Raw genomic sequence first — 14,425 nt, 5'->3', positions numbered from 1 at the left:
AAAAAGGAAAGAAAGAACTGTATGACTTTAGGAAGAAGTAGAACTAGTCTCAAATGAATTAAGTATCCATCTTTTTCATTTTTTGAAATCTGCGGTTTATACATATCTGTATGCAATATACACATATACATACACTCTTAGGAGCTCTTCTTATTTCCTCTTTTCCATGTGACCATCTTTTAAAGTAATGTATCTTTTAACAAATATGCAAAACTTCTTAGGTCTTCCATTCCCAAAATGCAGTACAATTAGAATTTGTACAAATTAGAAAATGTACAAATTTCTCATCTAATCCAAAAGAATTCATAATATCATCTTGGCCTCTAAGTAGTCTTGTTGAATTTAGTCATGGACCCTTCCAGTTCAAGTTACTAGAGGGAGACTGGCTATCTTTACTGAATGGGTATTACAAGCTTCAGGGTACTTTGAATTTTAAAATGTTTATTATTTCCTTTCAATTTTATTATTATGTAATAATAAAACCATAGTTCTGAACTTTTTGATCTATTGTATAATGCTATGTTTAAAGTAGCTAACAATGAAAACAGAAAAAAACCTGACCTATAGGAAAACATTATAATTGAAAGAAATTAAATCTGAGTAACAGAAAATATTAAATAACTCATATCTAGGCTCTAGGGAATTTGCCTTGGTGAAAAACTCGAGAACAATTCCAATGATTCAACAAAATGGTCATCTCAGAAATGAGGAGCTAGTCTCTTTCCCTTTTAAAGAAAGAGACTCAGAACATCTACTTCTTACCTTCCAGTCACTCATTGTTGTGGAAGAACTTGGCTTCCATCTCCATCACCCAGCTGGAACCATTCTCTTCTGTATCCTTCATATCATCAGTCAAAATCTCTTGTGGTGCCGTCTCACATCTTTCAGTGCCTTCACATCATCTCTGCCCCGGTTGCTGCTCTTTTTGTTAAGGATTTTACCTTTTCCCCTCTGGAAAATACTATCCTAACATCCAGTCTTAACTTCATACTTCTTTCATTCTCTACTTTGTAGTCATATCTGTTTCCTAAATGCACATCTGATCAGCTTATTTCCTTGCTTAAAAATCTTTACTAACTTCCCATCAGCCTTTATAAACATTCAGACTTCTTAGCATACATAGAAGCAAGATGTCTTCATGATCTGACCTCTGCCTCACCTTTCTATTGTTGCCACCAATTATAGTTCCTGCTGTGCACCATGCACCAAATTCTCCAGCCACACCAAGTGGCTTGCAATTTTTCAAAATTCTAATATTTCATGGCTCTATATATAATTATTTTTCTGGAATATATAATACACTGCATCCTTCTTTCATCCACTGACACCTATTCAGTTTTCAATGAATTAGGCATTATTTGAAAGACTCTACTTATGCCCTCAGTGGAGGAATTTGCCTACCACTGTGCACCCACAATAACCTTCTTTAGAAGTCTAAATTATTGTAAAACATATATATGTATATCATAATAAACAAAAGCTGTCCTTCTTTTGCATCTTCATCATAATGGTGTTAATAGAAAACAGATTTCTTTTACACATATTGTGTCTCTAGGATGTACATAATACCTATAGGCACTCCATAAATAATTGTTGAATGAAGGGACTTATGTTTTACACTACCTGAAACTAGTTTTTGCTAATCATGAAGGGCAGATATTTGTACCTCTGGGTGCATCATTTCTTCTCTCTATTGCAAAAGACCAAAGAATGAGCCATAACTTCATGTAGAATTGACGGTGTTGATTTATATCACAGTGTTACAAATCATCCTTCAGAAAATTATTGTATAGAATGCACTGAATTTTGCACAGGTGCTTAGATAGCAAGGATTATGAGTATTAATCACAGTAGAAAACTAATATGTGTGTTTTGGGTATTTCAAACATGTTTTTTTTTCTATCCAGTCAAATAGTGCACACCACTAACATGGTTCAAGACTATAAACAATAAATGATATGTACAACCTCCAAAAATATAGTTTATTCATTCATTTATTAAACAAATGTTTTTTAAACACCTGTTTGTCCTAGGTATTCTTTTAGGCATTGGGGATATGGCAATGCACAAAGAATATAAAGATCCTGCCTTCATAGAATGTATGATGGTGAAAAATTACAACAGATATATAATGTAATTACAAGTAATGAATATATATATATAAATGTATGTATATGCATATGTATGTTTGTAATACATGTATAGTGTTATATATATATAGTGCCGGGTGTAAATGCCCTCTGGAAACTGCCAATGGCCAGTACTCAAAGGGATTTGTTAGATAAATAGCATAGCTCCCTGACTCCATGAATACAAAACTCTGAGGTTTGTGTTTCCACTAGGGTCCAGAGTTTCCAACATGAACAAGCTTCATTTCCCTCTGTAGCAACCTCCTTCATAACACAATCTTTACTGACTTCCACTCCTTAACTTTTATCCTGAGTCTTTATATTTAAAGCAGCTTTCTTGTAGACGATACATAGCCTGTTTTTTCATCCACTGTGACAGTTTTTGTCTTATAATCGATGTAATTAAAGTGATTATTGATATAATTGATGTAATAACTACCATGTTTGTCATCGTTTTCTATTTGTTAAATTTGTTCTTTGTTTCTCTCTCTTTTTCTGCCTTTTCAGGTTTTAATTGAACAATGTATATGATCCAATTTTATCTCCTCTCAGTGTATCAAATATACTTCATTTTAATACTTTTTTAGTAGTCTATCTGGAGTTTATAACATACATATTTACTAATCTAAGTCCACCTTTACATATCACTATACCATTTCACATGTAGTGCACGTGCCTTTTAAGAGAGTATTCCTATTCCCCTGTCCTTTCTGACATTGCTGTGATTCATTTTACTTATTTATATGCTATAACTACCCAATTCAGTTTGGGTATTATTGTTTTAAAAACAAAGTTAACTTTTAAATAAATTTAGATATATCCATTTTACCTTAATTTATTCCTTCTATAATACTTTTCCTATATACTTTTCTTCCTGAAGTACTCCCTTCAATGTTTCTTACAGGGAAGATTTGTTGATGATGAATTTGATGGGTTTTTGTTTATCTGATAAAGGCAAAATCTGAAGATTTTCTCTTCATCTTTCTGCTGTATAAATATGTATGTCTAGGTGTTTGTTGTTGTATTGTTACTTACATCCTTTTGGTGTTCTCTGAGCTTCCTAGATCTGTAATTTGGCATCTGCTATTAATTAGGAAAAATTTCACCCATTTTTGCTTCAAATATTTCTTCTGCTCCATTCTCTCTCTCTTCTCCTTCTGGTATTTCAAATACACTTATGTTATACCTTGTGATATTATCCCATAGTTCTTGGATGTCCTTCTGTTCTGGTTTCTTCTTTCCTTCCTTCCTCTTTTCATTTCAATTTGGTAAGATTATATTGGCACATTTTCAAGTTCACTTTCCTCAGCTGTACCATGTCTACTGAAGAGTCCACTGAAAGTATTCTTCATTTCAGTTAGAGTGTTTATTTTTTTAAATATAGCAGATTTAGAGTGTTTTTTATTTCTAGCATTTTCCTTTGATTCTTTCGCAGAATTCCCATTTCTTTGTTTACATAACCCACCTACTCTTGCATGTTGTCTACTTTTCCATTAGAGACCTTAACGCATTAATCAGAGTTCTTTTGAATTCCCCAATAATTGCAACATCTAGGTAGAATCTGAGATCCGAGGCTTGTTCTAGTGCTTGTTTTTTCCCTTCAGACTGTTTTTTCTTATCTTTTAAGATGATTTGTAATTTTTTATTGAAAGCTAGACATGTATCAAGTAATAGGTCCTGAGATAAATAGACCTTTATTGTGAATATTTCTATTAATCTGTCTAAGCGTTGGACTGTGTCTGTTTTCTGTAGTTATAAGCCCAAGAGGCCTGAAGTTCTTCCACTGCCCGTGATTGTATGTGCCTGTTTAATTTTCTACTCTTCTGTATACACCTCCTCAGAGAGAGTATCCTGCCATCTTTTCAGAGCTAATCCACTATTACACTGGAGCCCTATAGCTGGGTTGGTGAAGTGTGAGAGACAGGGAGTATTCCTAAACCTTTTGATTAGACATTAATCCTTTAAGGTGTCTGTGTCTCAGAGCTGTGACCATCATATGTGGTTCTCCTGTGGTAAATCTTCTTTTTTTTCTCTCACCCCAGGCCCCCCACTCCATCTTTCGGCTATAGAATTCTCACTCTGTTTTCTCAAAGCCATGACCTGTGTTGACAATGGTTCCCCTACAACTTATGTGAGACAGAAAGATTGTAGGGAGAGTACATTCCTTCCTTGGATGGAATAAGGTCTTTCAATTGAGATGTGGAAATACTCTGTCCTTTGGGAGTAGTCTTCAGTTATAGAGAAGGTTCTTGGCTTATTTCACAACAGTTATTCTTCCCATTCACCTTCCAGGGACACAAGGGACGCTTTCTCAAATTACCATCATGAAAACCTGGTGGAGTTCATGAAAGGAAAGCCTTTTTGGGGATCCCTATAAGATTGCAGCCTCCAAGAGTTTCTTTCTCACACCAGGTTTCTGTCTCACACACTGTATAATCGGCCCATGGAAATTCATCAAAGTTAACATTTAAGAGTTCCTAGCAGCTCATGGCTCAGCAGCTTCTGAGCCAAGTAAGCAGATGCTAGTTGCTCTATCTCTGAATGTGCCTGTCTCTTCAGATTTCGAAGTGGTATTTTGCCCTGTGGCTTCTGTTCTTTGACAGTTCCAAGAAAAATAATTGATTTTCATTTTCCATAGATTATTCTTGTTGTGAGGACAAGAGCGATGACTTTCAAGCTCTGTATGTGTCAGAGCTGAAACCAGAAATCTTTATCAACTTCTACTATTGTTTCCTGAGATCTCAAATAAACCGCTTGATCTCACCTCTTTGTCTCGGTGTCTATTTCTGGGAGAACCTAAGTTAGGAAAATCACTGGGACAATTTACTAGAGAAACTGCTCTATCTTCCTTTAGATTACTCTCACAACTGAGACGTAACATATGCACCAGACCACCATTCCATGTCTTTCTTCTACCTCTCAGAGAAAATGGCCGTTGCCTGTCAATTCAAGAGATTTCTAAACTGAACCAAGTACTCTAAATTACTACCACTCATATTCTACACTGGGACCCTTTGTGGAATCTACTGATATAGAAGTCCCTTGTTGGAATTTTATATATATGAATGACATTATATATATCTATCTATATATCTATATTTGAACTAGAGTACTATGCACCTCAGCTAGCGTTCAGCTTTGGTACACCTGATACACATTTTCTGCCTCGAAATGAGATCCCCCACAGCCTTGCTTTCTGCACAGGGAGACAGCAGAGAGATGTTAACTTTCAGCCAACTATTGAAACATGCTGTCCCTCAGATTTCTCCAAATATGAATAGAAAATTCTAACTCAGTCTTCTGGTATTGTCTCAAGTTGTACTAAATACTAGCTTAAATTAACCAGAGGGTCTAAAAAGTACTAGCCATAGGCCAGGGCTTCCAGTGGGATCCATGGATGGAAAAGAAACAGATGCCTCCAAAGAGACATTGTCTTGATGAGGAGGAGGATAGCCAAGTGAGATAGATAAGATTATACTTTGACTGTGGCTTGGGGATCCATACTTCTTTTACCTGAACAGGTTCTAAGGTTAGAAATCATACTGTTTATCCAGTGGTTGTTACCAGCTAAATAATCACAGCATGGAAGTAGATAAAACTTTATGAATGAACCCTCTTGCCTTGAAACTATTGTAATTCTGAAAGAAGTTGTCAATTTCGAAAAACAGTTTTATTTGCTCCCATTCTTATAAACGTGGACATTAAAGTATACATTGTCCTTGCTATTAGGTTGTACTTGAATTAGCTCACCAGAGCTGTCTCTAGGGATATGCTGTTCAATACACAGCCTTTTTAGTAGTCAGTCTCTGCCTTCACCTTTGATGGTGGTATAGATGAGTTTCCATTTCTGCGGAATCCTTGGAAAAACCTTACATTTAAATGCACATTTTAAACTATAATTCTGTTCATTGCACCTGTGACTTTTGATAAAATTGTGACTTTCTGACTCAACCCTTAGTTGTCTCTCTATTCCTTAGAATTGTCTTGTTATCCATTCCTTAGCCTTTGAGGTAATAGAGCCTAGCCCTTCAGAACAGAATGACATATAGTTTGAGACAATAGCATAGAGTTTTATCACCCAGAAAGTGGTTGCCCTCTTGCCTAATAGGGAAAGGATTTAAACCAGATAATAATAACAACAGTTTTTCCACATGCTTCATTTGTAACCTATCTCTCCCTTATTGTTAATATAGCTTTCAGACTCCAGGGCCCAAAGGTGTTCTATAGCTGTTTTCTTCCTGAATAAACTTTCTCTTCTTAACATTAAAAAGAAAGATAAAAGAGGGAAAGAATACAGAATAACGTGTTTCTCTTCTAGAAGGATGATAAGGGAAGTTATCTTTGAGGAAAGAACATTTTAGTAGAGATCTGCCAGGAATGAATGAGTGTTTCATGCAAACATCTGGTATAAGAACATTCCAGGGAAAGTAAGTAACAAGTCCAAGGGTCAAAGTGAGTGTATAATTAAGAAAGTTTCAAAAACTTTAAGGAAATAAAGGTGGCTAAAGTAAAGTGAGAGAGAGAGAATGATAGAAGATGACGACAGAGATGTAGTGTGAGTAACACGTAGAGTAGGACTTGTAGGTCATTGTAAAAATATTTATTCTGATAATGATGATGTACTATTAGAGAATTTTGAACTGAAAAATGATATCATCTAAAATTATTCTAGAAAATGTATCTTGTCAGAAAGACATTCATAGAAAATACCAGAAAAACTGGTAATCTTCTCCCAGTTCATCTTAAAAGTCAAGTCCAGGACAAAGACGACTATACAAGTAGTTTATTTATTTGGGGCATGATCCCAGGGAGCAGAACTGAAGTTCCAGAAAAGTAGAACAGATAAGAAAAGCTAATATAAGGATATACTTACTGTTTGCCACTAGTGCAAGTAACTGGTGTTCCTTCTCACTGGGAATCTCTGTGGAATCTTAGAAATGTGTCTCAGAAGTGTCTGCCTGGTAGATAAAAGGGGAAATAATTTATCCTTGAGTTCTTACCCTCCACAGTGGCCGAGGGTGGACCTAAATGGTATTAACTCCTCAGCATTCCTGGGTGGTACATTTATTAGTGCTGAGTGGGAATCCACAAGCTCCCATATCATGAGTCAGAGAAGCCCCTGGATGGTAAGGGAAAGATGCCTCAACACAGCCTGGGGCAAACTGCAGTCAAGTGGTACCACATGAGGCTGCTGGAGAATGTCTCAGAACCTGTCACTTCGGTAATAACTGGAACAAGAGATACAGCCCAGAAGATGTGCAGTATTTTATAGAATGTGTAGACTATGGATTTCCAGATGAACTGTCTTCTATCTAGATATCCTCTTAGAAGAGAACAGTTTTGTGATCTCTTCCTTGATTAATCTTTTCATTACAATCAAATTTTAACAAAGCCTTTTTTTTTTCGCTTTCTCTCTTTAGAGAAACTATAATGAAATTTATCCTGCTTATAAATCACAAGGATGCTTTTATTCTTGATGGAGCAATAGGAGAGACAGAGACAGAGGCAGAAGGAGAAAAGAGATTTTCCAAAGTATTTTAAGTGTTAATTACATACAAATATTTTTTAACATTGAAAATAATTATATACTAACAGTGCCCAAGCTATTTATATCTTTGCAATTTTAGCTACTTTAAATAGAGTATTTCTAGCAGAAATATTGGTTGTAATATATGATTACAACTACTATTTAGCAATGATAATTTATATGTAATTTGGTATTAGCTCTAAAGATGTCCCCCAAATGACTGGGTACCACAAGCCCAAACATGAGCACAGCTACTTTAATAATAGTGTATCTCTAGTGCTGCTGGTTTCTGTTATATTTGTTTTTCATACACATGCAAAGCAGAAAGGGCAGTGCTAATATTCTTTATTTTTTATTATTTGTCAAGTGTCTGCCAGTGCTGAGCTCTGTTAAAAGCTCTGGAGATATCACAGTCAGCAAAGCAGGTGTGAATCGCTGCCCTCCTGGAGCTCACCGTCCTCAGGGAAGGTTACTCAATGGCACCGAGATATGGTTGACTTTTAAGAGAGGCTGACCATCATTTGACGCTATATGTTACGCTGATGCCAACGTGAAATGTATCATTTTGTAAAAGAAAGTTTTCTCCCTTCAAAGTTCTACTTTGATACTATTCATTTTAAATATAGGGTAGATGGAATGGCCCTGTGACTGTGGATAAACCATTAACTTCCGTTTCAATTTGCTGTTCTGCAAAAATTATTGCACTGCACAGTTGCTAAGGTTGCATATTGAAAGATTCTTGACTTTATAACTTTGGAATTACATACTGCTTTCCTGAAGAGAAGGATTCAAACTTTACTGTTTTTAGATATATGTAAAATGTGATGGGTTTGGATGACTTGACCAGCTACAAGAAGTTCACCCCTTCTTCACTCTCTGCCATCATACTCAGTGGAGCATTCGGAAGTGTGTACATAATTGAACAGAATGCGTTTGCCTGATAGAGGGGGAAAATTTGAGGTTGAGGAGGATATATGAGCAGCTGTGTTCCTCTTTCATCTTATTCAAATGCATTTCTTACCTTCTGCAGGGGGATGGCTGTGTTGAATATGTGTATATTGTGCTTTACAATACCAGGCCATGCTTCTTTCAACACCATCCACAGTGCAGAAGGAGAGGGGCCAGGGGACACTGGGCATGTCAGCCTAGCGAGGGCTAATTTTGTCTGCATACAAACTTTAAAAATGTTTTTCTTGGCATTGAAAGCCTTCGTTCCTAAGCCCCTTCTCCCCCTTCACACACACAACAGCTACCCTTTCCTCATCTTCCAGGATCCTCCAGTTTACAAACTTTTTTTAAGTGTATAATCAGTGACAGTACATATGACTCTTTTCCTTATGACACATTCAATAACCAGTCCTTCTATTCTACTAATGTTTTCTAGAACACAGCCCTTACTTCTTCCTGCAGTTTATATCAAGTTGAAAGTTCTAGCCTAAAAATGATTCTTACTGTGAAATTATTTGCAACCTTAACTTCAATTATGCCATGTTTCTTTTAATATCTTAGAGGAAGATACAGAGATAAAGCAAGAGGGCAAACACATGCCAAAATATTAACAATGATTTCATTAAAGTGAAGGCTTTATAAGAGTTTATTGTCATCTTCTTGTAAAGTTTCTATAGTTCTGAACATTTTTCAGAATGTGAGGTATAATCAGAAAAATTCAGAAAACTAAAATACAATGAGGATTAAAACAAAGAGAGGGAAGACCTATAGCACAAAAGAGCCTAAGAGTCATATGAGATGATGGTAACATATGGGCCTTATTTGAACAAACTATTTTAAAATATTAGACAATTAGAGTTATTTGAACACACTGACTGGATATTTGATGATAGTAAGGAATGATTGTGGGACTTTGTTTGTTTAGGTCTGATGCTGATTTCATGATGATGTTTTTAAAAAGTTCTTCTGTTTTAGAGATACATACTGAAAGATGTACAGATGACATTGTATGAACTTAGGAAAGTCTTTAAAAATTATCTGAGGCAGGGGAAAGGATATGAGGTAGGAGAGGATAAAATGAAAGAAAGTTGACCCTAAGGTGATAATTGTTGAAGCTGAGTGATGGGTATGAGGGAGTTATTATACTGTTCTCTCTACTTTGTTTTCTGCTTAAAAATTTAAACATAATGAAGTGCTATGGATCAGATTATTTGGGTTCAAATATGAGCTGCACATTTATTCGTTATATATCCTTGAACTAGATATTGAACTTTCCTGTGTTTTAGTAATCTCACCTGTAAAATGAGGAAATGTCTAGAATACACATCTCTATTATTTTAATCATGATTGAATGAGTTAATACATACAAACTCTTAATCGGTGACTGACCCTAAACAAGCACTGAATAAATGTCAGCTATTATTTTTAGATTTGTTTTTCTCTTTCAAATCTATGCTAAGTCTAATGCTTTTGAAGAATGCAATTTACCTAAGAATCTCAGTTTGCTTTACTCAAAATTTTCCCACTTTTGTGGAATGAAAAATTAAGAAATAATTATTGCTTCTCTGGAGGAATATCAATCTTAGGAAGACAAAATAAACCCCAAAAAAACAAAAAAAACAAAAAAAAAAACCCTTACACCAAAATAAGAAATAACCAAAAATTTAGAGAGAAGAAGTAGCTTAACTGTAATTATAATTAATGGGGAGAATCAACTAGTTTGCAAAGAAATTACTATTCTAAAATATTGTTTTGAAAGCTAATTCTGCTTTGAACCAAAGACTGTTGCCATTATAATAAACTCACATTGATTAGAATTTTATCTCTGCTCTGTATGCTTTAGCCATGAAATCATAGTACTTAATTATTGTTTCATTTAAATTGGATAATCCACAAAGTATTATTTTGAAGATTTTGTAAAAATTCAGTAAGCAGTTTAGATCTATGAGACTCATTTTCATCTTTTTAAGCTAACTTTTTTTTAAAACATATTGGATGCAATCAAAAAGAATAATGGGGAATATTTCACAAATCTGCTGAGAAATGGTAAATTTTTCAAATTGACAGCTCATATATGAACAATTTGAATGATTTTGCAATTTATCACCTCTTGCTGTGCAGTTGATAAAACTAATCAAAGATAATGACGAATCACTGTCTTTAAAGTGAGAAAGAGGGCTATGTATATACAGACTATGGCAAATGAATTATGCATTACTACAAGGTATACTACAAGTTATACATATGAATGATGGTGTACATTATGATATGATGTGTACACAAATATATAGCACAATAAAGTAAGGAAAGTATTAATCATTTATTAAATTACAATTAGTAAACCACTTTCAAATTTTGTGGAAGCAATTTAGACATTCAAACTGAGTTCTTTCTAGCCTGTATATTTAGTGAGAGGACGATTGTCATTGACATAGAGAAGACTGTGCCGTTTCATCTCCAAATCCTTGTGCCTGAACAAGTGAGTGTCTTACGGTAGCACATAAGAGGCCTGAATATGTAGTTATTTTGAATTTTAAAGAAGTTGAGCATGAGACAATATGTAAATTAGAAACGTAATATATTCTAAGGTAGGGATCGAAGTTTAGGTCTTCTTTATATCAGCATTTCAGTGAAAGACTTGGGCAGTGTTTCAACATGTAATGTTTATTCATGTCTGGTAACATCAACATTTAAGGAAGCATGAAATAGCAAGTAAATTTAGATTTAAGAAAACCTAAGACCTACAAACATTTTGCTATTTTATGCTTTGTAAATGAAAGCTAATGGTAACTCACTGCATTTTTCATATTTTCAGGAGTTTGATTGTATAGTCATCTTTATTTACTATCAGCATGATGAAAGCCATCTGTTATACAGTTTAAGTCTTTTCAGTTTAGGTAAATAACTTGCAGAAAAGAATCTCATTTTCCAAAGACTAGAGAATTTTTAAAAGTTCAACCTAAATTGATGTGGGTCAAGATGAAAACATTAGTCAAATGAAAGCTACTTGGGATGAGTAAGTTGCAAACAAGCAAACAAAAAAACCAATCTTGAATATTTGCACACCAATATGGACCTCTTCATAAAAGACATATTTTAAATGTTGTTCAGAATTTTAAAATTTTATGTTAGCTAAGTCATTGCCAGAAATCAACAGTTGAATCAACAGCTATATGAGTTTCATATTTTTTTCTATGCTAACATAGCATAGGAACTTGTTTAAGCAAGGGCTTCTATTTCTTTCTGTGATTTGTTTTTCCTCTCCATATTTCTACTATTCTTTCATCATTTATTTTGACTTCTTCTGTTAATCTTTAATGTTCTTTAACTGATAATTTCTCCTAATTTGGTTTGCTGCTATTTGCTTTGTTTTTCTCTTTCTCGGTTATATTATTTTTAATTCTAATTACTATACTAAAGTTGTCAACTGTCAGAAGAAAGGAAACTCAGAGGAAAACTAATTGCTTCCTTCCTTGAAATTTTATTTTGCAGGATTATGCTGAGAAGAAGAACAGCATAGCAAAAGCTCTGGAAGATCTGAAGGCCAATTTTTACTGTGAACTCTGTGACAAGCAGTACTATAAGCATCAGGAGTTTGACAATCACATTAATTCATATGACCATGCCCACAAGCAGGTAAGAAAGAGGTGTCAAAAAACCTCTAATATTTCTGAACTTTTGTAATAATTTGAATTGTGTAGACTGTATGAATATAATATTTTTTATTTGCTGTGCAGTTTTTAAAGATGTCAATCTGGGGTCATAATTTGATGACTTACAATGAAAGACATTTTTTAAAAAGCACCAAAAGTAAAGTCAGAAATAAATAACCAATATAAAGAAATACCATTCAGTTGCCTTTTAGTAACTGACAGTAATTTGAAAATTGCATTCTTCAGGTGGTGATCCTCTATATTTCAAATTTATTAATTTCAAAATATGTTAATCAACTAAAGGTATTTACCAAATATAAATGAATTTATTCATAGTTCTTTATGGAAGGCATTTCCCATTTAAACTACCATAAACGTATGAGAAACAAGTTTTGGTATGGTAAAACCAATCTAGGGTTACTGGTTAAATAAATAATATGTATATGATTTAGTTTATTTTAATACTATTTCATTTCCCTATTGACTGAAAATCCAAGATTGATTTTTTTCAACACTGTATGTAAAGATTAGTTTAAAATAGTGACATCAGAAGTGACATTAATAATATAGATTCTGTTTTTCTCATATGCTTTACTTATATCAATGCAACTGCATACATTGTTTGGCTTACTTGACATGATTCAGTACGCTTAGTTATTGTCAACTTATAAATACTTTCCTTTTTAGCCATCACTCACAAATATCATCCAAATGTCATTTTGGTATTAATAAAAGGTACATTTTTTACCCATGAACTTACACTAAGTTTCCATTAACATTTACCATAAGTATGAAAGAGTAGGGGGAAATGATTACATTAATTACTTATGGACCAATGACATGTATTTTCTTTTGTTGTCAGTTTTTCCATTCTCTCATACAAACAAAACTGAACAAAACTGTGCTTGGGGAGGCTGTTGCAGGGAGAACATTACCCTCTGCTTACATATGTCACTGATTAATGCTGACTAAATTTAATGATCTGCCCTTGCCTTTCTTTTCCTGGTAGTAGATCCACAGGCACACCAGTTAATGAAAAGGTTTTGATGGAAATATCATTCCTTTTCTTACATAAAAACACATTCATATAAGTATATCATTGCTTGATTTGAACATTAAGTCCATCAGGAAATAGTATTGATTTCATTCTATGGTAACTTGCATGTGTTTTATAAAAAGATTCTGGAATGCTCTTCCCGATGTGGTAACTCTAAGAAAGTTGTTCCTCTGATTTTCCCTAATATCTTCCTGTATTCCTTACAAGAGTGCAAAGATGGAGTGTTATTTTATCAGCAAGGTATTAAAATGCATTTATAATTTCTTTTTGGCTTCACTCATGAATAAACATTTCCTATTAGCAACTAAAAACAAACATATGTATGTTTCATGGTGTAAACTAGGTATTTGGAAATGTGTGTGTATATGTATACGTGTATTTTAAGAATATCTTACCAGCTACATCTTAATGTCCTTTGCCAAAGAGTGCTTTGTTCAACCATAGGTTGTCTGGAGGATCAAATTCACTTAGATTATCAGAGGACCTTTCCATTTCCATATTCTAAGTGAAGTTAAGATACTATATACTGTACACAGATAAGCTAAGGGAATTCAGGGTAAATTTGGTTTGTTCTTTTGAAGGAAGGTCTGGTCACTTGATACTACTCAGGGGCATCAGGCTCTGGAGACAGACTATCTAAATGGCCATGAATTCTGGTAAATAGCAGAATCTTAACTGATTAATTTAACATGAGACTATGTTACAGTAGCTGAAAGTACTTAAAATCTATATGATCATTGTATTCCCTCTCCATAGGATTGTGGCATATGTTTGAGACTGTCTTCCTAAAGAATTCACTCCCTTTTCTGAACAGACACTTTATCCCAATGACAGTTAGCTCTGTTTTTACCACAGGATTCCCAAACCTTGGCCACTTCGAATTAAGTAGAGGGGAACAAAATTTGGAGGTGGGCAATTCAGATATTTTTCTCCTGAGAACTGGAACCAAGGTAAACAAACAAAATACAAACCAAAAAATACCTATCGCACAAGACCTTCAAGATGGCGGAGGAGTAAGACGTGGAGATCACCTTCCCCCCAACAAATACATCAGAAATACATCAGAACACCTACTGAACACTGGCAGAAGACCTCAGACTTCCCAAAATGC

At 34.4% G+C, this 14,425-nt stretch overlaps 1 protein-coding gene across 1 annotated transcript in view; it reads left to right on the top strand.

Annotated features, from left to right (window-relative positions):
• ZNF804A (zinc finger protein 804A) overlaps positions 1–14,425 on the top strand; it is a 303,065-nt gene that overhangs the window by 224,243 nt on the left and 64,397 nt on the right. The window contains exon 2 of the mRNA XM_068543868.1: positions 12,097–12,240. Coding sequence (XP_068399969.1) covers positions 12,097–12,240 — 144 coding nt within the window. The remainder of the gene's footprint in view (positions 1–12,096; positions 12,241–14,425) is intronic.

The sequence above is a fragment of the Eschrichtius robustus genome, chromosome 5, assembly GCF_028021215.1.
Source record: "Eschrichtius robustus isolate mEscRob2 chromosome 5, mEscRob2.pri, whole genome shotgun sequence".
Classification (NCBI taxonomy): Eukaryota; Metazoa; Chordata; class Mammalia; order Artiodactyla; family Eschrichtiidae; genus Eschrichtius; species Eschrichtius robustus.
Note: the sequence above shows the minus strand (reverse complement) of the source record. Positions and strands in the feature narration are given on the sequence as shown.